General features: G+C 33.8%; 1 protein-coding gene across 5 annotated transcripts in view; it reads right to left on the reverse strand.

The window, feature by feature from the left end:
• Positions 1-432: 432 nt before the first annotated feature.
• The window catches only part of LOC119634268 (mediator of RNA polymerase II transcription subunit 15), a 40,695-nt gene continuing 14,719 nt past the window's right edge, over positions 433-26,408 (reverse strand). For 3 of the 5 annotated variants that reach the window (XM_038028349.1, XM_038028346.1, XM_038028348.1), the window contains 8 exons: positions 5,371-5,433; positions 5,164-5,302; positions 4,983-5,097; positions 3,860-4,900; positions 3,659-3,778; positions 925-1,397; positions 797-864; positions 433-706 (listed from right to left, as the gene is read on the reverse strand). In XM_038028349.1, coding sequence (XP_037884277.1) covers positions 594-706; positions 797-864; positions 925-1,397; positions 3,659-3,778; positions 3,860-4,900; positions 4,983-5,097; positions 5,164-5,302; positions 5,371-5,433 — 2,132 coding nt within the window. In that variant the 3' untranslated portion in view covers positions 433-593. Of the gene's footprint in view, positions 707-788; positions 865-924; positions 1,398-3,402; positions 3,544-3,658; positions 3,779-3,859; positions 4,901-4,982; positions 5,098-5,163; positions 5,303-5,370; positions 5,434-26,408 lie in introns of all 5 variants that reach the window. The other 2 variants (XM_038028351.1, XM_038028350.1) reach the window with 2 other exon arrangements.

The following is a 26,408-nucleotide window of genomic DNA, read 5'->3' on the forward strand; positions in this document are numbered from 1 at the left end:
TATAGCATTATGCTTAAGTAAATCTTAGATTTTTAAGTAAAACGTTTCCTTTTTCGATAGCTATAGTAATTCATAGCAAAAATCATCTACAAATTTTTGATATTCATTAGCATTTTTTTCATTTTGATTTTAAGGGTAAAAAAGAGAGACATTTTTTGTTGATCATTCTTTGAAGAGGATATTTTGTTCTGTGATTAGCTTTAGACACATATTTTTACTAACTCTTGTATTATTGTATGTATATTAATAAGTACTTCACTTCATTTTTTCCATGGAAAATAATATAAAAAAAAAAAAAAAAAAAATTCAATGATATAAATAAAAATGAAATAAATAAAAATTCAATTAATCTTAAGTGTAAAAAAGAAAATGTGAACTAAAATAAAGAATTATCTAAAAGCAAAATATTTTGTTATATGAAAAGTCTTTTTGTTTTTGCAGATTAAGATTATGATTAGGTATTAAGATTAACTATTTTTCGTTTCGCTCATTCTGAGCTCACTTCTTTTTTTTTTTTTTTTGTTTCTCATTGAAGTGTACGTTGTTGGTTGGTTCAATATACGAGTGACTGCCTTCCATAAAAATTCTAAGACTTATTGGTGTGTGCATTTGTTGTCCTTGGATTTCTTTTTACGATCCTCATTTGAATTTGATCGCCGCGTACCTTGAATCGGCATATAAGGTGGTGTTGGACTTGAGCTTTGGTCTAAAAAAAATTTTTTTTTTCGTAAAGGAAGATATTTTATTATTAATTTATTTGAAATCAATTTACACATTCAGTTCAATACATATATACCAAATGTTGTTGTTGCTTTGGAACGCGAATTCGAGGAATCTTGAGAGTGGATGGAAAAGTTTTCAGATCTTTAAGAAGAAATTAATTTATTACAAAAAAAACATTTTGTTTTAATCGCGATTGTTTACCTGGTCATAGAGTTTTGCGAGTAACTTGAATGACTAGCCTCGTGGCCAATACTCATAGATGCCGGCCTCATAGTACTAGTGGCTTGTGGTGGTGTCAAAGGTGGACGGCAACTATCGACGGGTAAAGTGTAGATATCGTCTTCACGATTCAAACTGGCATGACGAGCTTGTTGTTGTTGAAAAACCAATTCACGATTTAAGCTACCATTGGTTAGGCATCCGTTTTGCGTGCGTTTAATGACATCAATAGGATTAGAGTAGGCTTCCAAATCAATGGAATCTTCCAATGTCGATGACTGAGATTCGGGCTGCTTAGTAGACGATGTCGATGATGTAGTCGATGAAACGGTGGAAGAATTCATGACCAACGAGTCTTGCGGCAATGGCTGTATAGGTCCATTGTGGCCATTATCTTTCTGTTGGCTTTTACGTTGTCTGGCTTTTTCTTTGGCACGTTTAGCTTTGGCTTTTTCCTGGAATGAGGACGTCAAGGACAAAAATCGGAGTTGTATTACAATTGGTAAAATAATCGGTTCAATTGCGGTAACAAATGGGAAAGCTGTACTCGTCTTAGAATGAATATTGGACACCATTAATATGTCAATAAGCCTACTGGTTATATGTTTCGACGCGCATTATTATGTCAATCTGGAGCATTTGAGCATAACATTGTTTGCAAAGTCTCAGTATTTTTAAAATACTTTCTCGGATTTGTTCGTTATCAAGGAATACATTAAAAATTTATTATCGGAATCATACAAGCTTGGCGATCAATGCTGGGAAGCATTTATAAACGAATCAAACACACTCTGCCGACGTATAGAAACAGCATACAGTCTTATCTTTCTATTTGAATTTATCCAAATAGGGAAACAAAGGAATGGAACAATTTATAACCTCAGATAATACGTTTTTATAAACCTGCAACCACTTGTGATACAAGCGTATATTACGGTTACAGAGATTTATGAGTCAACTAGAAGAACTTTAGCTTTTCTTAAGTCAGCCGATTTAGAATCAGTTTATGAATTGACCCAAGCTAGGCTGTCTGTACGTCTGCCTTGTTTTCTTAATTTTCTGTTAAACTTGCAAACCACGATTTTTGGGATATTTTGAACATATTTGATACATTAACGCTTTGGTCCAAGGACGAAAGCTATTGAAAGTTTGTCGCGTCGAACCACGTTTCGACCCTTTCCCATATAACACTTCATTTTGAAAAGCTATTATATTGATAATTGTGGGATGGTGTTGAGTAATTTTACAAGTTTATGTTGTATGTGTAATTTCGCCAATTATTTTGAGTTAATAAACAAGTAAGTGAAACTTATTCGCGACAATTGAGGAGGATTTTATGAAAATTGGTTTCGCAGCGACAGTGGCATGAATATAAAATTCGTGAAGATTAGGAATTAAAATAATCTTAAACAAGTGCTAAAAACCGGAAAACCTCAATGTGGTGGAAAAAAAAAATAAATGGAGAAAATAATTTACTACTAGCTATTGCGCCATGGTTAAAGGAAAAATATTTGGGATTGTGAATATCCAAGATCCAAATCGAATATAGATTTGTATGAAGTGTTTCACATTTTATAATGGTGTCCAAAGAATTGATTTGCAATGATGAGTTGACATGGTCGTGAGGAGGCAATAGGTAGTAATAAAAATATATTTAACCATAATCCGTGTTTGGATAGTAACAGAAATCAGGATTAAACTTACTGGTTATATAATTTCATTCTTTACAAGCAGATGTTCGTTGGTAATTACAAGCCTAAATATATGTAAATAATTGTTCGCCATTGTGTGTGACCATCTCTATGTAAATAGGAAGAGCGACTAATCGTCGAAAGTGAAACTCAATTTGATTTGGCTAATTTAAACAAATTAACTGCGAACAGCTTGAACCCTAACAACATAGGGTAAGTGAAAATGAGTTTTATAAAAGCTACGTGTCTATCATCAGTATTTTTTTGACTGTTATAGAAGTAGTTTAGCCGTGCAATGTTAGAATGTCTTCACAAAGAGCAGTTAGAGCAAAAAGGTAAATAAATGGAAAAACTTCCCTTAAGAAATGTTCCTACCACTGTCCATAAATAATCAGTTCAAAATTTATGCCCTTTCTTTTTTTATGTTCTTTCATAAGAAATGAACTTTCTCTTTAACCCGTTACCCTCCTACGTCAAATATGCGCGAGCATTGCATGTTTTTCAAAATCTCCTACGTCGGCATACACAAGACGAGAAATCGGGAAGTTAGGAGTGCAAAAAGTGAATTCTGGTTACTACCTCAAATTCCATTTTAGCAAATTTTAATGGGGAACATTACTGCTACGCTTTTGCATAACTAAGCGTTGCAGAGCAGCATTGCGAGAAATGAATTATGCTTTGAAGCTAATGAGAGAAGATGGGTTTATTTGATGAAAAAATTATATATAGATTTTACGAAAAATTAATTTGAAAACTTGCAAAAACAAACCCAAATTCCACTGGTGTCGATACGTGGCAAATGAGAGGAAAACATTTCAAGTTTTCGAGAAGGACATAAACTTAAAAAACTGTGACGTCGTGGTAATTGAACTACTTGTGGATGTAAACTATTCCACGTGCGATAATCCATCTTTGGTAAGCATTGGAGTATAATTTATAAAAAAGAAAAATTAACCAAAATTCAATTCAACGATTGCGGGTAAGATTAATTAATTAGAGGCGTATATGTTATCTTTGAAACATACTCGTTCTTGTAACATTTTAGCTAATTCTTTGTCTTGAGCTTCGATGGCCAGCATTCGATCCCTTTCCTCTTGTGTTAACCCATCGTTCACTTCCATTTCTTGTAAGCGTCGAGCCAATAACTGCAAATATATTGTGCAAAGTTTTCCAAATAAATCGAATGGTATCGATTGTATAATAAAAATTGCATGAATGATACGAACCTCATCCTTCTGTTCTTGCTTTAATTTTTCACTGATCTCTTTAATTTCATGCATAGGTAAACCGATTTCTTTAAGACTGGCGTAATCACAAGGATCAACATACAATTCGATATCATCGGCGTGTTCTTGTAAATGCTTTTCATTGGCAGCAGTAGTCGCATTGCCGGTCGCCGCGTTACCCACTAGTTGATCGTATTTTTGTGGCGACAATTTCTGAAAGATTTGTTCATTTTTCAATAGATTCTCATTAGATGGCGACATGAATCGATTTATTTTATTGGAGTGTGCAACTAAGTGATTATGGTGGTTGTGCTGAAAATGTTGTGGTGAAATGGAATCGGGTGAATCGGGTGATTCTTTGGAAATATTATAACGTCGTATACTGTCGGCTACATCAGAATATTCTACAACTTCTTCTATATCGGGATGACTTTGATGTATAGGTGATTGGGTTGTTGGTATTGGCGGTGGTGTGTGGAGAAATGCATGTGTAGGTGATTTTGGTGTTAACGGTGTGTGCGGTGAATTCGCTAAATGGTGTGCTGAATAATTTAAACTAGTGTTCATATTAGGTAAAACGGAATCGAATACATGTCGTCTCGAAGCATTCGCCGTGGTCGTGGCCGATACAGATAAGGCTAGAGATGATGGTGATGAAGACGAATGATGATGACGATATTGTGGTGATGATGTGGTTTTACTGTTGTGCTGTGTCGATTGCTTATCATCATCATCACCTACCAAAAGGTGATTTTGATTTGTTTTTGGCGATCTACGTTGCTGCAAGTGTTGTGCAGCGGTGCTTTGTAAAGCTAAACCTACATAACCGTCGGTATTGGAAAAATGCTTCTGTTGCAAAAGTAAAGGATATTGTTGTTGTAGTGCTGGTGCATAGGAATGCGGATTCCGATAGCCGTTAGTTGTGTTATGGTAAGAATCATAATTTTGTTGCTGTGGTTGTAAAGTGCTGTTCTTAGCCGGCCGTGGCGGAGGTACCTGATGTTTGGGTGGCGGCACCGGTGGCATATTTACGTAAATTTCCTAAAAAAAAAAAAGAAGAAAAAAGTAATACGGCATCAATCATTACTTCCATTAAGGATTAACTTTTCTCGGTAGAACTTACCTGCATTTTTTGAGCCATTTCTTGTCCTTCTTTTAATTGTTGCAATTTTTGCTCCTGCAAATCTTTCTCCAATTTCTCAGCGATTTCTTTAGCCACCCGCTTGTCATGTTCTTCTCTGCAATGAGATTTTAATTAGTTCATTTTTGCGATATCTCCTCAACTTTTCCATTGCATAGCTTACTGTTCTTTTAGTTTTCTTCTGTAAACTTCCGTTTGCTTCTCGGCAGTTTCTTTTTCTTTAATTTGTTCTTGCAAAGCTGTTGGAAAATCCTCTCGGACCACTGCATTGCGAAAACGATTGCCTTTATAAAAATCGTTGACTGCAATTGTTCAAAGTTTAATTAAAAAAACTCAATGAATTGAAAAAATGAACTCTAAAAACGCTCACTTTCTTGCGACTGCAGTTTATAGGCTAAAGCTCCATCTTCTCGCACCAACCATTCTTTGCAGACTTGAGAAGAAAGAAAAAAGCATTAAACAGATTAATTCGCTTGGCTAATGGGAAGACAAAGATATACAGAAAAAACGCATCGAGAAATTCTTGCTTCTTGGTTACTTTAGTAAGAAAGACTTATTGGTACCATGAATAAATCGCATATTCATTAATGAGAAGACTCTATTGTCGAAGCGAACAAGGATTTCTTTATTGTTGTGTATTTCGGCAAGACACATTGCGCGAAAACTGTTTCGAGATCTCTGTTGCTTCGACGATCATACTATTTTAAGCTTTTCTACTCAGCATAATAAATCATCCGCTGTTGATTCGCTGAATTCTTGTAGAAGAAGAAGAATACATTATCTTGGAAAATATTCTTCGGAAAAAAAGAGTTTCTATTTGCGAATCTCTTGGTTTTAAATACATTATCGAACTCTTGCACTATTAATCTATATAAACCTAATACGTAGACTAAGAAAGAAGGATACCTTACGAAAAATATTTACTTTACTAGTGAATAAATAAAGAACAGAAAACTTTCCCTACTTATTTTTCATTTGCACATATTCAAACTCTTTCATATAATTTTGGAACCAGAATCTTTTATATAAATTTTCCTTCAATCTTGGGAACTTTATATGCATTAGTATCGATTCATCTTCGACAAGCTAAAAATGCAAAATTTTGTTGAAACATATGAATCAGCTTCGCGATGATCTAGAGTGAAAGGAGGGTCTCAGGACCGTATTGCGAAATGCACTATAATCGGCGAAAGTTTTGACTTTTAAAATAGTAGTGACCTGATAGTATTCGCTAGCGTATGAGTTTTCTTCGATATCGAATATAAAATTTCATGTTTGCATCATCAATCCAAAAACGATTGTATCATTTTCGTGTGTTGTCAAGTCAATCTCGTCGTCGTCTACGGATCAATCGATTACTTAGGCCGTTAGCAAATTATTTAGTTATTATTTCATTTCGGGATTTGGGCAAATATGTATTTAAAAACAAGAAGTAAGAAAAATGTACTCTGTCCTAACCGAATCTTTCGTACCCTGATCCCAAGACAATTTTTCTATTTTCGGAATATAAAGTGGAAATTTACGTGTTGTATGCGTTGGAGCTCATGAGTAACACGCAAAGAATACGGAAAACTTTTCCTTACGTAGACGTGTGTGTATTGTAAGTTTGGATCATTTTCAAATTCTTTTGCAAGTTTGTAAGCGATGCTGGCGATGACATGGTTAGATGCATTCCAAATTTGTGGATGACACTTTATGGGGTGTTTGAAGCTTGTTTTTGCGCGTTATTGAAAGAATTAAATTTTGATACGTTATAATATTGAGTAGGCATGGTCAATTTTCTTCATTTCTATGCAGATGATACAGCATCGTCTATAGAATATATGTTCAACTTTTTGAAGGATTATCTGCTATTGTTTATAAAAAATGAGCAAAAAATCAACTTTTTATTCCTTTTGAAAAACAGAGGTGTCCTCATTTTAATAGTAATATTATAGGCGTGTCCTTCAATCGATTTGGGCCATTTTCAATACCGACTTGCGTGCAAGAACTTCTAATTTCTCTGCAATATTTGAAGTCGGTAGCTTCATTTTTACGGCCAGGAGTAGGTTTCAAACAGACATTACACAGCTGTACAGACGGATGTATTTAAATTGACGCAGAATTTAATGCTAATCATTGTGGAGTCTCTGATGATTCCTTCTGGCTGTTACAAGCGAAAAGACTAAATTAGTATACCTTAGCCTTTAGTGATAAGTATATTTATATTTATCCTGGTCGTATATGAGCATAAGAAAACAGGTGTATCAGGTATACCTCTCGTTAACAGCATAGATAGACGACTGGAACTAAGCATTAACATTTTTCGCTGGTTGTTGGTCACGGATCGATTTTTGACAACGAACGCAATTCTCCCACAGTAACTAAAAACGTGCGATTTGTGCGATTTGCCGCACATGACTGGTATAGAGCTCGGTACATACGCTTACGAACATAATCTTAAGTGGCAACATAATCCGTCTACATTTACCGCCAAGCAGATGAAAAATTATAACTGGAAGCCCTCCAGAGATATCAATTTAGAACTTCCTGCAAATGTTTTCCGGGCTTTACGAAGAAACAAGTCGTTCCCATCTACTTTTGGTAAAAATTTTCTGATTACCATGTGTTGTTTCAAGCTGGCGGGAATGAAGGGTTAGTACTAACGCTTGGTTGTTTTCGTATATGGATTTCATTATAGCTCAGTTATACACTATAATTTATTGACGAAAGCGGACATTGTTTTTCTTTTCTGAGTTTCTGTCCGCTGGACAATTTGTCGCACACATCAATCTGTAGTCGGAAATCCAACGGGGTAGTTAGTAATTTCGACATGAGGTAAGTACATGTGCACGCACCTAGTGATCTTAAGAAAATCTTAATGGAAAAGTAAAGTAACCCCTTCTACATTCAGCTGCCTTTCCAAATTAAAAACGAATAAACACAAATGCACTCTATTTGCTAAATCTGTCCATGTGTCACTATGAGGGGTGCTTATCTATATACGTCATATGGTATCATAAACGAACGTTGCTTCATTTTTGTGTGCATTTTGTGCATCTAAAGAGTTTCAAGAAATTTCTGGTGAATTAAACGTCCATCACAGCAGTTATTTGAATTTCAGTCTTGAGCAAACGAAGTGTATTGAACCCCGCACGTAACCAAAAATGATTTCCACACTTTAAACAAATAATTCAATTTAAATGTGTTTAAGCGAGGGAGAGAGAGAGAAAAGGAAAAAAAGAAAGAAAAGCACACAAAACCGTAATATTTGAGACAATCAGTTGATATTAAATACACAATTGACATATGTTGACACGACAGATATTCAATATTGGCTCAAGCAATGAAATCAATTTAAAAAAGTTTATGAGCTCAGGCAGTTCATATATAATGCCACGGATATGCTGATGATAGAGTTGATAATAGCATAGTGGGATGAGTCATTTCCGTTATTTTTCTGTATACCCTTTCTCGCACGTGATTATCAAATGAAAACATGTAAAATGTCGAAGAATAAATAATTCGTCAATTTTAAACCAATCATTAATCGTAAATGCGGATGACTTGCTTTTTATACATAAGCAAATAGATTCAAATCTATTGTTTGCTAAGGGAAGGCGGCTTCGTAATGAAAGGCACTCGCAATCATTTTTTTTTTTTTTTTTTTGCTTTCAGCGTCAGGAAAGAACGATGGGATAATAAACGTGTCATGCCGTTTGTAACATTCACATATGTATTCTGTGCACATATGTATCATACGTATGTTATTAATTGCTACAGGAGTGAATGATGTTATGTTTACAAGTACCGCAATAGCGAGCAAGAATTAAAACGTAAAGGTGTAACTTGTCGTTAAGCTCGTAGACAGATCAATTCTTTTTGACAGAAGGATTTTTTACCTATTACTCTCATCATACAAAATCTAACTTTCAGAGACAGATTTTAAAAATGCGTTGAAATTTCAGTTAACTAAATATTTGTAAAGTTTTTTTTTTTTTTTTTTCTTGATAATGAAATGTTTTCTAATCAGTATCAATAAAGCATCGATTTAACAGAACCTTCTTTCCCCTTATTATAGTCACTACGGGCCAATCAACATCTTTTCTACTAGAACAGAGTTAGCCTTAAAGTTTTCGCTTTCCATTGTAATGAAGTGAATTTCAAAGTCATCTGAATCTGCCTAATGGTCTGGCCAGGGTTAGTGCAAAACTAAACGTTTGTTCTTCCTTCTTAGAATAAGACGACAGATATATGCTCTTAAACACACCCTACTAATATTTCCAGATGACGTTTGCCAAACGGTCGAATTGACAAATTTTCTTAGAAGGTGTGCCTTTAATTAACCATATAACAGAGTTTCGCTTGTAATCGTTCGCAGTTGTTTTTCAGCCCGCACAGACATCCAACACATCTGCGCGCTGAATGAAAGCTAAGCTTTGCGGTGAAATTTCAAGAAAATATATTACATGTAGAAATATCTTAAACAGAAGTTTCTTATCCTGAACTGAGTTTGCTGTAAGTACACACTCCTATCGGAATTACAATGGTGTCGTGGTGCGGAATTTGATTTCTGAAATTATGTCTATTCTCAGGCCAGGTCAAGTTAGTTCGATAGTAGACTATTATCGACTCGCTGTGAATGAGTAAGGAGTGACTAAGAAGTTTACAGCTGTCGGTGAATCTTATACCTAACATCACTAGTGCAAGAGTATATTAAGTTTGTGCGGATGTATACAACATCCAGAAGGACTTGAGACGGCGGATTTTATTATGCGGACAGTTTCAGAATCACTTTATAAATTTAAAGCTTATCTGCTCGTCTTGTGTCCAACTCAAGGCCCAAGTACTGTCTTTATTGAAAATGGCTTGGATCGGACCATAGCGACTTCTTTTGAAGAGTTGGTATATGGACAATAGTATTGTGTTGTAGGGTAATTAATAGTGAGTGGCACCCCCCATGATTTTACTTGTCCTTACTAGCGAATGAAAAACTTTTCGAACACAAAATAGCTGTTGAGTACCGTAATCAAATTACGACCGACTCGATACACATAAATCGGGCCCAGTTGCTATTAAAGTGTATAAAGATATTAGTTCCGGTATTTAACGATTTCAAATATTGCTTATGTCATAAACTAATGTACTGTGTTTCGAGATGTTTAAGAAAGCCTGTATTTGAAATTCATTTGCTTGCCTCTGCGAGTGTACCCATTGATGAAATATACAATTATTATTTCCATTATTCTATTATAATATATCGATGTCATGAAAAATTGTTATATATACAAAAACACTACTGTCGATGTGAATGCCAATAGTTGCACATCGATAGTTTTCATTCATGCGAAACTGTAAAGTAAGGTCCGAGTGTACTTTTGTCTGTAAATCGTGTATAAATTTAGAAATCATGCGTCCTCTATTGGATGAAAAAAGAGAGATATTAAAAACGACAACAGCTACTATTTTATATTTCTTTGAAATTTTTCCATTACGTTTTTTTTTTCTGCTTTTGCTTCTTTTTCCATAATTTGATATTCTATCCTATGTTTGGTATAGCGTTCATTGCCTTGTGCGTTGCCGTGTGCGTCTGTGTGCAATGTCCCTTCAGCACCTTCGATAAGCTTAAATGCATTTCTTTCTCATAGTCTTTCGTATAATATTTATTTAAGCAGATGTACGCATACGTATGTATGTTATGTGCTCATGACTACATTCTAGTCAGGGTAATTAGATAAGTTTTGAAATTGATTTTATTTTTTATTTTTTTTTTTTTACCACATCTCCCCTACGTTTTACATTGTGATTCTTTCAGTACCAGATTGTGAAGCTTGGCTTATATGTAGATCTTAGCGTATCTTATCCCAAGATTTGTTAAGCCGCGCCAGCCATAAAACAATCAAATGTTTGCCATTCATCGGATTGTGTAAAAATTTGTTATTTAATAAAATATTTTCCATTTCAGGTGCAATACGAATGATTTCGTAATAAGATAGTACGAAATGTCTATCCAATGTGAAGCTTTCCCCTAAACGAAAGGGTGTCTAAGAATCGCCCCAAGCTGTGGATACAAATTTCTTTCACGCGTTTTCTTTTCCTCTTTTTTTTTTATTCATTTTCAACTATTTTTCCATTAAATTTATGACTGTGTCTGCTATAAATTTTTGTTTTCTAAGATTTTATTTCATTTATGTTGTTGAGTTTTTGTTTTGCTTTTGCTATTTTTTCTTTTTTTTTTTTTTTTCTTTTTTTTTATTATTTGTGCAATTTAGCTCGTTAAAATTGTTTAATTGCTTCATAAATTGCTGTATAAATATGGCCAATTTCTCAAGTGGTGAACCATTTGTCATTTTGGCCTATCGTGGTGTCGCTGCACTCAGTGTCTGTGCCCTAAAACAATTTTAATTAAATTAAAAATTTTAATTGTTTACATTGGTGAAGTGCTATTAAGTTTAGAAGAGTAGGCATTTAAGAGTCTTTTTATGTTGCAGATGTTGCTCAGAGGACCACTTCGAAATTCGAAAATTTTCTTTTAAGAATTACAACTTTTGCTTATTAGAAACAGAATAGAATGCAGAATTCTGCAGGGTAAGGTTTGCTGAATTGAGTCGAAATAAGAATCAATAATCGCCGATTGACACACCAGAGGGCTCAGCCAACGAAATAAGAAGCGATGAAGATTGAATATTGAGACTGAGAAAGAGAGAGAGAGAGAGACTTTGAAAATTGAAAACCAGAAAAATTTTAGCGCAACTGGCAAGAATTCCGGAGAAAATATTTCTAAATTATAGTTTACATCCCTCGGCTTTCAAACTGACAAAGTATGATATATTTATTTACTTTCTGACCGTCATTAAAAAAGTCATAAACTCATTTTGTTGCTGTTGTTGTGTTCTTAAAAAGCTCAGAAGAAGGTCATCAGCATGATTAAATAAGTTAACGTTAATTAATCGCTTATGAGTTTAATTAGAGAAAAAACTTGAAGAAATATTAAATTAATCAACTATGTCATGAATGTCATCAATGTACAGATGCCATGAGAATCGACAATCGAATGATTGCGAGTGAAAAGTTGAAATTACACTTCCTCTGTCTGCGAATAAGATATAGATTTCATAGAAAACGCGTAATGAGCAAAAATTTCGTCATCTTGTATTTAACTACGCAATAGTTAAGCAACTAACAAATGTATGGTTGTAAGTATATCATGCGCTAAAAGTAGTTGACTGACAAAAGCTCTTATTGTAGATAAAGGATTTCCTAGTATTTGATTCACTTGCCCTGTAATCATTTTTGACCACCCATACGATCGCACGTCTGTAGGAAACTTCTTCTGACTTGTCGGCTAAAAAAACCAAAGAAAATTTCAATCGCACTGCGTGCCTTCAACAATGGATTTTTCCCACTGTCCCCGACCACTTTCAATATTCTACTCCTCTATTTTCATTTTTTTCTACTTACAATTTCTCCTGAACCTTAACACGTACTCACACGTATAGGACACATTCTTCGTGTGACTGGTGAAATAAAAACAAAACCAATTGCACTTTGGAACAAGATATTACCAGTGAATCTTTCTCGCCGTTCCAGCTGTTTCCATTTTCAAGGCGAACTTACATGACCATTACTTACCCATTTCCACCTTTCCTACCTGTAATTTTTACTGATCACTCATACGTACCCCCAGTTATAGGGGATATTCGCCGAGCGGATGGTAAAAAAAATCACAAGTATATGTTCGACAAGCAAGAGTTTTAGCGGATACCAAAGGACGGAGAAAATTCGTTATTTCGTTGTATATAGATATGCGTTTTACAGACCATTTCACGCACCAGGCACCAAAATTTTGGCTTGCTTGGAGCACATTAGGTAAAAGGTAGATAAGGCGGGCTTTACATCAAATAGATGATAGAAAGTACTAAGATGATTAGGAAAATTAGTTCATTGCTTGAATACTTTAAACTTGTTTAACCCATGGGTTTTCATCCTTTTTTATTTTGCCAACACTTTTTCAAGACGCGAAAGGAAGGAAGATTCAATGACCCTAAGAAATATATACATTCTTGATCAATATCAATATCTGCAGCATTCTAAGCTGGTGTATCTGTTTGTCTGCGTAATCTCTGTACTGAATATTCTTCTGGCCGCTAAAATTAAGATATCGGCTTTACTTTTGGTAAAAGCATTGGAAGTTCTTGACCGCAAGTTGATATTAAAAATTGGCCAAATTGGTCAAAGTACAATGTAAACCGAGAAATTCTCTCTTTTAAAGCACAAACAGACAATGTTCCTTTTACGCAATACTTATACATAAACTATTCCCATTGTCATTATAAATTATATAACGTTTCTTTTTTTTTAAAGTAGACATGATGGTTAGAGCTTAACCGTTTATATTCGTTAGCGTTAATTAGTTAGGATTAAGATATCATTGAACTTGGACACCCCCTCTGTCCAAATTAGGAAACGCAAAATGTTTTAATGGACACCTAATGAATCTACATAAAAATATCCTTTAAAGAAGCTAAGCAAATTTATTGTTCGGCTTTCCAGAACTACGTTTACCACCCTATGTTTACGAAATAGTCGAGATGCTGGTGCACTCGAACCAAGAAATTCCCACGATATTCATATCACTTTAATTTGGGACTCTAGCGTGACCAAACTAGAAAAGGTGGCGTATATTTACCTACATCACGTGAATCTATATAAAAATACATCTTGAATGAGCTAAAGATATCTAAACTTTATTTTCCAAATTTAAGTCAAAATTCAGTCAAAGTTCAAATCCAACTATATCTTAATCCTAACTGCTGAACAGCGTTCTATCAGGACGTTTGCAGAGCTCTGTTAAGGCAGATGGTTGGTGTCTTTGCTAGTTAAATTCGAACTAAACTTCACATCCGTATATTTCAATATAAATTTTATGTGAGAAAACAAGTAAAAACACTATAGTTGTACATAATCTACAATTAAATAGCGTATACCACTTCGCTTAACACATTTCATCACACAAGGACTTCCCAAAAAGGGTGTTTCACGGGAAGTGATCGAAAAAGTGGCACGATCTGACCCGACCATTAGCGCTGGTTCTTGAACGACAACATGTCCGTGTACCAAATTTACTTAAATAAACTTAAAAAGATGCTGGTTGTAGGTTGAACACAAGAAAAGACAACAAGACAGATTAGATCGGAATTATAGAATCCCTCGAGTCCCTGTGGATGTTGCATACGTTCGCACAAACTTAATGTAGGCAAAAGTCTCGACTAGCAACTCAATGGTCGTGGAATCAAGTTTCAAGTGCGGTAGAGTTTTTAACAAAAGCCGAGAGCCTTAGACGCTAGTCCTTTAAGACTTTAGTCTTAGAATTTGCTCTTTGACTAAATTTATAATAATAATAATAATAATGTACTTTTGTGCTATCATTGGTGCAGGATGTAATAACCTCAAAAGAAAAGGAAGAAGTTGCTTTTCTACAAACTCTCTCACAAACTTTTTAGTAAGTCGGTGCCATTTGCATAAATACTTTTTTACAACTTTTAATAAAGGAAATCCTAATTTGCAGCCGCTCGCTTTGAGTGTTAATCAGGCAGATTCTTATTAAAATTTTTTACGGTTACGGATGTGGATACGACCTACGATGCTATGACGGAAAGATGAAGATTTTGTAGAATCGCGTTTCTTATCTCAAATGATGATATATATGGACTCAAGAAACGTAGGTTCATGCAATGATTTGCCTACAAATAGTGAATGTTTTTGTCAGGCACCAAAATTCGGCCATTTCTATTTATATCATTTAGGGATTTAGTCCTTTCTTTCATTGAATTTTTTCGGATAACGTCGCGAATTTTTCTACTGGGTCTCAGGTGAACATTTGCTACGATAGTAGAATGCAGTTTTTTATATGGTTTGCGCCCATTCCTTAGAAGCGGATATCAAAATGGCGACCGTAAATGGCCTGAATGACAATTGAGTGCAGAGTTCGCATCAAAAGTCAGAGTTGTGGTGCAAACATACCAGAGCAACATCTGCATATCCCAGAGAAAATATATATATATAAAAACTATATTTTCATCAAACGCCTGTCAAATACAGCAGATATCAGTTAGAAAGTTATTACCAATCATTATTGGCAGCATAATCGGTCAATTCTTCCATCGAAAACAAGAGACCCTTTACGTAACTGAGTTGCCATTCAATTTGAATATAACTTTTTTCTTTGTTTGTTTGTGGAAAGTCAGTCACATTTCAAAATTGTTTAGTCAACGCTGAAAAGTGATTGATGATATGGTAAACTTTTCTTGCTGTTTGCAACAATTAAAGACATGCATCAGACACTGCATAAGACATTCGAGTGCATGAACGATTTAAGCGAAATCAATTATATATATAAAAATATTAATTATATTAGTTGCGACTCACTGCCAAAATAAAAGAATGAGACAAAACTGCCTCATGTTGAGCAGTCAGCTTAACTTTTTTAAAGAGTGAACTGACGTCGCTTTAGTCACACGCAAGTGCTTGCCTTTTAGCCCTTATAAGTAATTAATGTAAGGATTGCATACCATATGTCATCTGTCACTCGATTTATCGTTACGTTCTTGGCTTTTGCATACATTCCGTCAGTACAATGAAAAGTCTCTTATGGGTCAATCTTAGTGACATGATGATTTTCGAAATATTGATTTAATTAAATGAGAATTAATTAAGAAAATCAGGAATCGTTTTTTTTTGTTTTTCGACAAATCTCCTCAGTGAACTAAACGAAAGGAAGACAAATATTAGCTTTTATACCCCACATCACTTGTAGTGCAATTGTCTTTGCGATATTTTGATGAAATTCGATGCGATGACATGTTTCCGCTTGAAGACGAACGCTATTGACAATTGTTCGGATTCGATCATTTCTTCAATCACTTCCCATATAATATATTACATTGAAAAGTCGTTATACGAATAATAACAGTTTATCTCATCGAGTGAATGCCACTTTGACTTCGTATAAATATTAAATATTCAATAGTAATCAACGTGTTTCGTTCTTTTTAAATTCTTTGTGATTTAGTATGAAAAACGGAGATCAACATTTTTGGCAATAAAAACATTAGTACGTTTTCCATTTAACTACAAATTCAAGTTTTTTTTTTATAGTCCCGGGTATTCCAAAGAGAATTTGATGAATATGATTCTCAATTAAGTTTTTTTGGTTTTTTTATCTAAATCTAATCATACGTATAAGAAATGAGGTAGCTACGGTTAGGTACAAATAGGTTGATTGCTTTTTCTCGAAGTTAAGCGAATAACATTACAATCTTGTGACTTTTATTTTGAGATTATCATAAGTGCCATATAATAATAATAATAATAATAATAATAACAAAGTTCAAGGAACGAGAAATTTTAGAGAAGAATTTCTAATCAAGCTTGAAAATAATGCTTACGCGTTCTGTTTATTGGGGCAGTTAAATAGCAAATCATTTATTCTACATGTAATTCGAACGTCATTAGTCTCGATTAACACATCGCTTTATAAAGAAATTTAAATGTCAACCCTTTTTGGCATACACTTTATTTCGCGAATGAAACTCACTCAGTCTTCAACTATTTTATTTAAAAATTTCCAGTTTTTTCCCCTTTATTTGTTTACCAAGAATTTTTAATAAGCGAAGTTAAATGACCTAAAAGAATTGGTACATTAAGCGAATAAAAGAGGTACAGTTGAGTTGAGCGAGACGGGCATTCAATATTGACTTGCTTCTTTGCTTTTTAAAGCTGTTTTTCTATTGTTTGAACATGTCCACGTCTACTATTTGATCTGAAAAAGTACACATTATCACTGCGTTGGCGAGTTATTCAAATTTTTTTTAAAAATTCGCGTTTGCGGCCAACATCATTTTACGATAGATAATTTATGATTGCTACGCTGGCTATGCTATGCTTTGACAAAGCGAACTGTAACAGATAAAAAACATAAGCATTCGCAATACTTTTTAGCGAATAAAGGGCGTAAACACTTGCTGCTATTACTATTATAATTTATTTAGACCAAAGAAATGATTTTTAGAACTAAAGCAGAATGAGGAGCATAAGCTATTTTTCTAAAAAAATGAACTACAGGTTACTTTAATAAAGCTTCTATGCAAGAAAAAAAAAAAAAAAAAAATTTAAGACAAGACATTGAGGGTATGTCCTGACAATAGCCCGAATTAATCCGTTTCATGCAGAAACTAACCATTTCTAAGAATAGCATAACTTGCCTAGTATTTTTCGGAAGCAAGCTACGCGTACAGAAATTTTCAATAATAAAACAATTGTCCGAAAAAGTCTCAATGCATGCTGCGTATATATGTTTTTTCGCAAGCCTTCAAAACCTCCTCACCCAAATCGATAGTGAAAAATATCACGTCATTTCCAAATTTTAACGTATTTCAAGATATTTGTCAAAATCGGACGAATCTAAATCCATTTATTGGAAAAGCCATAGTTTAATCTATCCTTGACATATTAGACTGGCCACGTTTAGCTGTCGTCTAAAAAGCCTAATACGACTAAATCAACCTCGAAATCTCTCGAAACTAATCAAAAAAGCAATCGTATACACTTGTAATGTAATAACAGAATGCGATAAAATGGCTTTAAACGCTGATGATGGTGAGAACAAAAAATATCGGACAGAGAGATCTCACCAAAATATGTAAGTAATTAAATACTTCTGTGTTTTTTGTTTTTTTTTCGTCTTTTTCTTTAAACGCGTTTTGTTTTCTTTCTTTGCTTTCCTTTCTCTTATTCCTCTCCCTTTTTCCTTCGTTTTTTTTCTTCTTCAAAATATTGTACAAATATATGGGGCAATCGCTTGAGTAATCATGACGCATGTGCTGTCTACTTTATAACGCTTTTTGTTCACATTGCGCATGTAAGCTTATTAACGCATTGCATAAAATTCTTTGTTAGCGGTATGAGTAAGTTTGTCTTCTTTTCTCGCTGGCTCTGTTCTCTGCTGCATTCTACGTTTACGTACAAGTGATGCATGCATATAAAATAACAACAAATGGGATAAAATTCTTCAACAGCCAGTCAAGCGATTAATTATAAATTTGACCCAAATTTTTGAAAAAAAATTCATTCATCGCAGCTGGTAAAATATTACAATTAAATTTCTTCACAATTTATTCGTATTTTATTCAATTTATTATTATGTTGTAAAGGTTTGTATAGCGGGAAATTGCAACATGATGTGGCTGGCTAACTAAGCAACTAACAAAATAAACCTTAAGAGAAATTTTTACAAAGACTAATTAGCCCGAGGGGCAATAATTCATTTCAAGTATTAGAAGAAATTCTTTTAGAAACCGAAAGTACTCTTAACTGTATGAAAATTATGCACTTAACTTTCAATTATGTTTAATTAATTAATTTTCGGAGTCGAAACGCTTTAAACTGGTCTAAAGATGCCGATAAAAACAGTGTTCTCTCTACTAGCCATTTTTGTTTTGCGGTGGGAATCGTTTTTCCAGCAAGAATTTTACAAATGTACATTTGTTTATGTTTATATGTGCTTTTTCTTTATACAAGTGTGTAAGTGAGACTAAAGGCAACAAAACTTGTTAGCTTAGATCAACAACTGTGGTGCTCCGATTACTTCGAAAATAACACAAATTATTGTACAATCATTAAATACTGAATAGCGAGAGCCTAGACTTCGCTAGAACAAATTCTGTATAGATTTGTTTATATTAAAGGAATTTTGTTTATTCGTTATCGATATAGTTATAATAAAGTCGTTTTATAAACATTTCATTTAACTCATAAAGATATGCACACATTTCGTATTTGTATTTATTTCTAATCGTTGTACGTCTGACTAAAAAAAAATTTTTCTCAAATTTTGTGAAGCGCTTAGTGAAGGGGGTTGTACTCGCGACTGCCAAGCCACGGGTTCGAATCTCGCCGCGATGCACAATTGTCTTTAGTGACTATTTTATACAGTTACTTGGACTTATGTTCGCTTACAGTCGAAACAGTGGCTCTAGAGAGGGAAAACTCAAGTGCACATTCGCGGCGCGTCATACGGCTGCCGCTTGAGGAAAGCGATTAGCGGAAAAGCAGGTTAACGGGTTAAAAATGAAGCCATGAACTTAGGTAATAATAATATGCTTGTAAAAACGCATATAAATAGACTGATTGCGGAAGGCAGAGTCTGTCGGACAAAAACATTTGACTCGAAAAAGAATATTTTAGAGTTGAGAAGCCGAGAGATTTGCCAAAGTAAAATGTAAGTAATCCTAGAGGAATTGACTGTAAATAAAGAATCTTGAAGTGAAAGCGTGCAAGTGTATTTCTCTTAAAAGAATATCGTAGTAATATCATTACCCCACAAATTAATATTTTCATTTTTTTGTGATGCATTTACACTATAGTTTTAAATTGCACTTCTCTATCATGCGCGAGTAGTGGCTAATGATTTTGAATGATGTCATCATCTTTGATTACAAGTGAAATAAATCTTATTCAATTCAACCGGAACTGAAATCGAAGCACTTTAAGTGATTTGCATTTAACATCTTTGCATTCGCCAGAAGAATGGCAAATAAATATTCTTTTCAATCACGTCTTCTGTTTGGCCATCTCTAACTTTGAGCACATTTCAAGCTAATAGCCATGACGAGGAAACTACCAACAGAGACTTTTTAAAAGCGATTTTCACATGAGTGTTCGGTTACGAAATCAAAGAACCATGGATGCCATAAACTATATATGCGTTTTCGTGGTTCATAAGTTTGTTTCTGCCTAAATAGAAAACTGGCACCTGCCAAAAATCTTTGATTTTCTCTGTTTTCTACATATTGGAATATTTTAACATAAATAAAAGTTCTTCAAGTGCATCAGCGCTATCTATATATGGGCGACGCGACTACCTTCACGCATACCCACCAATTTTGCAAATATATCATTAATGGTGTGGGGTTTCAGGATGACGTGAGTTTAATTATTTTATTTTAGATATATTGCAAATTATAATATATTATATATTTAGATTCCAAGTGGAAATGAAAACATTTTATCCCAGCCCATGAGCTATTTCGAAATAGTTGATGCATCGATGTCGACCGTGTACCTGATCGGTGTACTTAACGAGCCGCTTCGCTTGGAGCCATTTAATGTTACAAACACTATTCCCTTATTCCATCATTCTCCATCTACAAATTTGTTGGGCCTCCCCGTAAAGGGGACATCTCCTAAGTGGCTGGTCATAAAGAAAAATACAAGAAATATTCATTCTGTTAACTAGCGAGAGAAATTTCATTCAATATGGACCAAATATTTTGACATCTTTTACGTTACGCATAAGGCATAACGACGAAGATCCATTGGCTTAATTGCCAATGCCTTTCGCATCTGGTATATTTCGTATAGCTGATAGGTATATCCTAGAAATTTTAAAATACAAATTTCTAAAATTTTGCATTTTCCCTTAGGCCATCCTCCAACTGCTGCATTTCTTGTATAAATTTGGTTTTGGGTTGATTTTCGAAATTGGGGTACGATTGTTTTAATAAGCGAAAATTGGAAATTGAAATTAAAGCTGTTCGCTGAGGCCCTGATTAAGAAAAACATACACAAATACTTCGTTTGTTGGTAATTCTGGGCAAACGCTTAAGGACGAATGTTGCTGTTCATTAAGTTTACCTGGGAAAAAGTAATTAAAAAAAGATTTAGATTAATCTTTGCGATTCTAGTGGTGATTCTAAGTCATCAGGAATAAATACACTTTTCATATTTGAAGTTTCCCCTACGTATTAATACGATTTGCAAGTTCTTGACTTATTTGCTACAAATATATGTATTAGGTGGTCCGGAGTGTTTCTTGTTTTTCATAATGAAATACAAGAATATTTTTTTATATAAGGAATAAATCATGTGGTTTTAGGTGAACTAAGCTTTCCTGCAATCATAATCTTTAGTCGTCATTAATGGTATTTGGTATATTTGCGGACCAATTTTGGCAAGTGAGCTCTGCGATAGCATTGATTCCACACAAAACGAACACATAAAATATATGGTATATGCTCACTTTGACCCTCTACCTCTAGCGTACGTCTCACTACTAGAAAACAGCTGGACCACTGAAAGTATTTTACAAAATAAACATAAGCCTGCCCCGGACTACCTAATAAATATACATAAATTTAAATGTAAAAAGGAAAATTTCTTATTAGTGTCATCAATATCTTGCAAGATCTTGCAAATATATAGTCTAAATTTGATGGAAATCATTAGCGTGCGCATACTAACATGTCCACAACTAGCGACAACAACAGATCCAATGTGCGTTAGAATAAATGGGGAATCAATTGACAATAAGTTGAAATTAAAATGTTGTTAGCAATTGTGAACATCTTCGTGCACTGATCAGGATAATTTTTGCGCCGAAAATGCAGATGATTTTGGCGAATACTTGGGTAACAGTTTTTCAGATATATGCTCGAAAGTTATAGATAAAAATACGAAACAAGTGTCGGTGTTGTTTTAGTTTCATCTGCATTATGGATAGATCTGTGAACATATTGCGTCCATTTTTTAAATGGATGGTTCAGAAAAACTACCCATTAAATTGACGGGTTGTCGTAGAAACAAATGTACAACATCACGTTTATATCAATATAACAAAAGTGGTCGTGTCCCAGAAAAAGAGAGTGGAAATGTATGTATATTTGCAGCATTACATCATTTAAAATCAACATATATAGCCTCTAAAGATAAATCTGTCAAATCTGTTAATAAATTTCAAAATCGAATCGGCTTTTTTGCTCTGTGTTGTTACATCATAGCGTGAACGTCACTTATGTGGCATGCAATAAAACTAATAGTTTGCAGTAGCTCTGCAGTATAATTGTACAATAACGGTTTTGCGGTTAGAATATAAACTGTTTGGAACAAAAAATATATGAAAGGAACACACGGTAAAGATTGTATGCCCATAACAAAGCAAAACAAAAAACTTAAGAAAAATAAAAACAGAATAAAGTCTAGAAAACTCGAATGATAAACAAAAAAAACGCAAGAATTCATGAAACTACGGCAAAAAATTGTGAAATGATGGCATAAATACAGGCGTCTCTCATATAACACGTTACTTGTCGTGCCACAACACGGTTTCAATATAACACGATTTCAAAATGTCGAATATGTATTCCGCTCTTATTTTGCCTAGTAATATTCCTAGTAGCATTCGAAATTGGTATGAGATCATTGGACCGGATGAGGCAATATTTTAAATCCCTGGCGAAAAAACTGTCCGTTTATATGGTAAGAAGGCCTAATTTCCTAAACTTCTTGACGAAAATTCGTTCACAACAATAATTTGACGTAAAAATTAATCTTATCGAATTTGGATCGTATAGGTCTATTTCAATCTATATAAAGGTTGTAATGAAAAATAGCGCTTTATATGCCGAATTTTTAAAATTTTATAATGGAAATTTTTCCTTTGTAGGGAATTTGGATCACGCACAGGCATGACAGCAAACCCTTCTATGGCGGCAAAATCTGACTTGTGGTTTGTTAATAGGTGTAATTTTTTAATGAAAATTAATTTATGTCATTATTATTTTTTAAATATATTTTTGAATCTTGCATTTCATCTTAATGTTGACTTTCATATTTTTATTTTTTAGCCACCTTTTTAGGTTACCTTACTGTTTTCTTTATATGTATGTTTGGAAGGAAATTCAATTGATTATAAACCTTACCACTTTAAGACTTGGTTTCGCTATAACACGTTGCCTTGATTTGAATTCGAATCAACGTTAAAATTGTCTTATTTTATATTATATCTTAGTTTAGATATAAATAAATGAAAAACTTTCGTACGAGCCAGTTCCGGTGTAGTACGGTACGTATTAACCGTGTTGTAGGGGAGACATCTGCGGGATGAAAATATAAGAAGTATATTGATTTTTACGCATGCACTCTTGATTAAGAAAGGAAATTGAGAAAGTTGATTTTATTAAGACTTTAATCATAGTATGTAGGCTGCATGGTTTCCTTTTTTTTTTTTTTTAAATATGGTTGTGTCAATACCAGTTGCCAGGATGGTTTACTACTTTTAAATATTTGCATAACAATTGACTTTAATGTCCAACAAGGTCTATAAGTTATGAATATGTGTTCAGCGTTTGAACTTTTGTGGGCTTGAATTTGTAGGGATCCGTATATACATTTTTGATCATATTTTATGCAAATTATTGAATATTGCTGCTTTCTATATGTTTTCACTTTAATTGTTCGAACAAGTGGCGGATGAATGAAATGAATTATGTATATGCATTGACTAGGGATCTTACTGCATATACGTCTCAAGGATCTTTGCACATATTTCTCAATGTGACTAATAGCACGACACACTTGAAATAACGTATAATTATATGTAAAAAATCTTATGATAAACGACTAACAAGGTTGCTAAAAAAAATGTATATATATATATATATATATATATAAATGTATATATTATATATGTATAAACAAATATTGAAATTCAAAACGTCAGGCAAAGTTAGTAAATCAAGCGTTAAAGAAAGAAGAAAAAAAGAAAGCGTTTGAAAGGTTTCCAAAAGGCCAACATTCACATAAATAAATGCTCAAATCTTTGTAATGATAATGTAATCAAGGCAGCCATGAAGAAGCCCCAATTGACTACTTGTATTTTTATTTTCTTTTCTTTTCTCCATATAAACTTATTATAGTTTACATATGAACCGATGATGGCTTAAAGCTGATAACAGAGAAGCAACAAATGTGAATGCAATAAAAATCGAAACTAAATGAATGACTCTGTGAATGAATGAATTCAAGTTAGAAAAGAGAAAAAAACACGTTTGACTACACACTTGCGGACGTCACTTTATATATAATACGATTACCTGGATGAGTATTAAAGCGTAAGTTTTAATTTATTGAAATATGATCGCATAAACATAACATCAACAGGTAAAGTAATAATTTAAATAAAATTAAAATTCTTATTGATAATGAAAGTAAAAACTGTATGAAGCAAGGGTTAAAAAAGTTAGTAGCCTTGTGAAGTGTTCAGCAAATAATGCCTGAGGAGAAAATATTTCTTGTTCCTATTGAAATCGTATTTTTTTGTCTTTGCATATTGAATTTCGTAGCTTAAGTTTTTGCTTTCATTTGCAAATAGTTTTAAGCAGCTTTGAAGTCAAGTGAAAAACGAATAAATATGTAAGAAAACAAGAAAACCAGGTTTAAGTAATATTTTGCATACCCAACTAGATTGAGAGTTCAGTTCATATTAAGTTGAAAGCGACAGTATGGTACGCAGTATTTGACGTTTTCTTATCAAATTTCGGAACACTCTCTCTTATGTTATAAACAAATTTTCAACAAATTTTACTTGCACTCCTGACGAACGCGACTTGGCAAATATCTCGGACAAAGCGATCTTTGGTCAATGGGAGCAATGTGTAATAAAGTCACTATCGAAGTCGCTGACTGCTATGTGAATGCATATTTTTTATACATTTATATAAAAAAGATTATATATTATATTTCAAGCACTTGTATGAATATATGGAAAGAATTATCATTTTATTTTTGAAAATAGGGTAAAATCGAAAGAATTCGATGAAAACGGTTTAGAATTCGTAAGGAATTGGCGTTTCTAACTTGGCTTCGCTTTTGCTGAAAATATGATCTCTTTAATTTCCACACCACTACAACCCATTTTAAATAAAAATATGTTCAAATATAAAAAATCGAACTTTTCTAATTAGGAAAACAAGTAAATAAATATAGTTGGCCAGGGCACGCCATTGAATACCCCATATTCATATAACGACGAAAGTCGTCGAAAAAGTAGTCCGACACGTATCATTTTCATACCGTAGCGTTTGCCCTTTGGCCAAAACTGCGCCAGTGCACCATATTTAAGCAAAATATTTCAAAAACTCCGGCTTGTAGGTTGAGCACAGGAAAACTAGACGGAGAGATAGAGTTCAATCGATTCGGAATCGCTTTCGGTATAAAGAAAGGTGGGGGTGGGTCTACGCCGACCACTTGTTGGTGTTGCGCATCTGCATTAACCTAATACACTCTTGCTCGACAATTTATTAAATAAATTCCCGATAGATATGTTCATTACTTTTTTACGTAAAGAACTTTCTTAAGAAAATCAAATTTTTCTCTATCTTGTTTTCGCTTTCTTTCCATGAGTTATTTCGTATCTTCCACAAACTTCCTTTTTCCCGCCTTCTTCCTTTTACAATAACACATGTTCTCTGTTTACGCTTGGCATGATTGCTTTTATTCGTGAAGCAAAACATTGGCATCATTTACGCATGTGTACAGAAATGCATTTGCGGTGCGAACAGTATACCAGAGTGTAAAAAAACATACCACTAATAATGAACAACACCGACACAAACTACGTTAGCACGAATAACGCAAAGTTTAATATGGCGCGGGTTCTATTAGTATCTAAGGGGCTTCTGTACGATAATTTCTCGCAATATGAAGTAAAAGCCCTGTATCGTATCGTAAACACGACATCGTTGTATTTCTGTCACACTCTATACGGAATTCGGGAAACGTGATGTAGAATTCAAGCAACATTAACATTTCGAACTTGGCATCACTTCAGTAAAGCATACAAACAGACATATGTTTCTTGTTACGCTTGACATGATTGCTTTTATCCGTAAAGCAAAATCTTAGCACCACTTACACAGCTAGAGCGAATCGCTTCGATACCGCAAATTCTATACGGTGTGTGACAAAAACATCACTGCTGTTTGATGTCAATTTATTTATTTATTTTTTATTAAATCTTATTATTATTATTATTATTATTATAAATTTAGGCAGAGAATAAATTCTAAGTCTAAAGTCTTAAAGCACTAGCATCTAAGGCTTTCGGCTTTATTAAAAACTCTACCGCAATTGAGATTTGAACCCACGACCATTGAGTGGCTAAATAATAAATTTTTTTGGTCGTATAATAAATTTTTTAGAAAATAAACGCATATTCGTTCTCAATCATTTGTATACAAATAGTTTTTTTTTAAATTAAAAAATTTAAGACCTTTTGGATTAGTTACTGGCATGTTTCAACGTAGTGAAGTGGCTAGTCGAGATTCTTGCCTACTCGGCCACTCAGGCGGATTAAATCTTATTATTGGTTTAATTGCACAAATCATAAGCCGTAACCAGATACTGAAAAATTTATTGATTAATGACAAATGCAATTTTATGCTTTTAATCCGAAAATGTTCTTCAAATTACAGCTGATTATTCTTATGGTATTGCGCAACTAAATGAATAGTTTACATATTGAAAATAAACCGTGGTGCAACTAAATTGTTGCGTATAAATTGAAAGTAATTCGGGATGCAACTAAATTGTTGC

This window comes from Glossina fuscipes, unplaced genomic scaffold (assembly GCF_014805625.2).
Source record: "Glossina fuscipes isolate IAEA_lab_2018 unplaced genomic scaffold, Yale_Gfus_2 2, whole genome shotgun sequence".
Classification (NCBI taxonomy): Eukaryota; Metazoa; Arthropoda; class Insecta; order Diptera; family Glossinidae; genus Glossina; species Glossina fuscipes.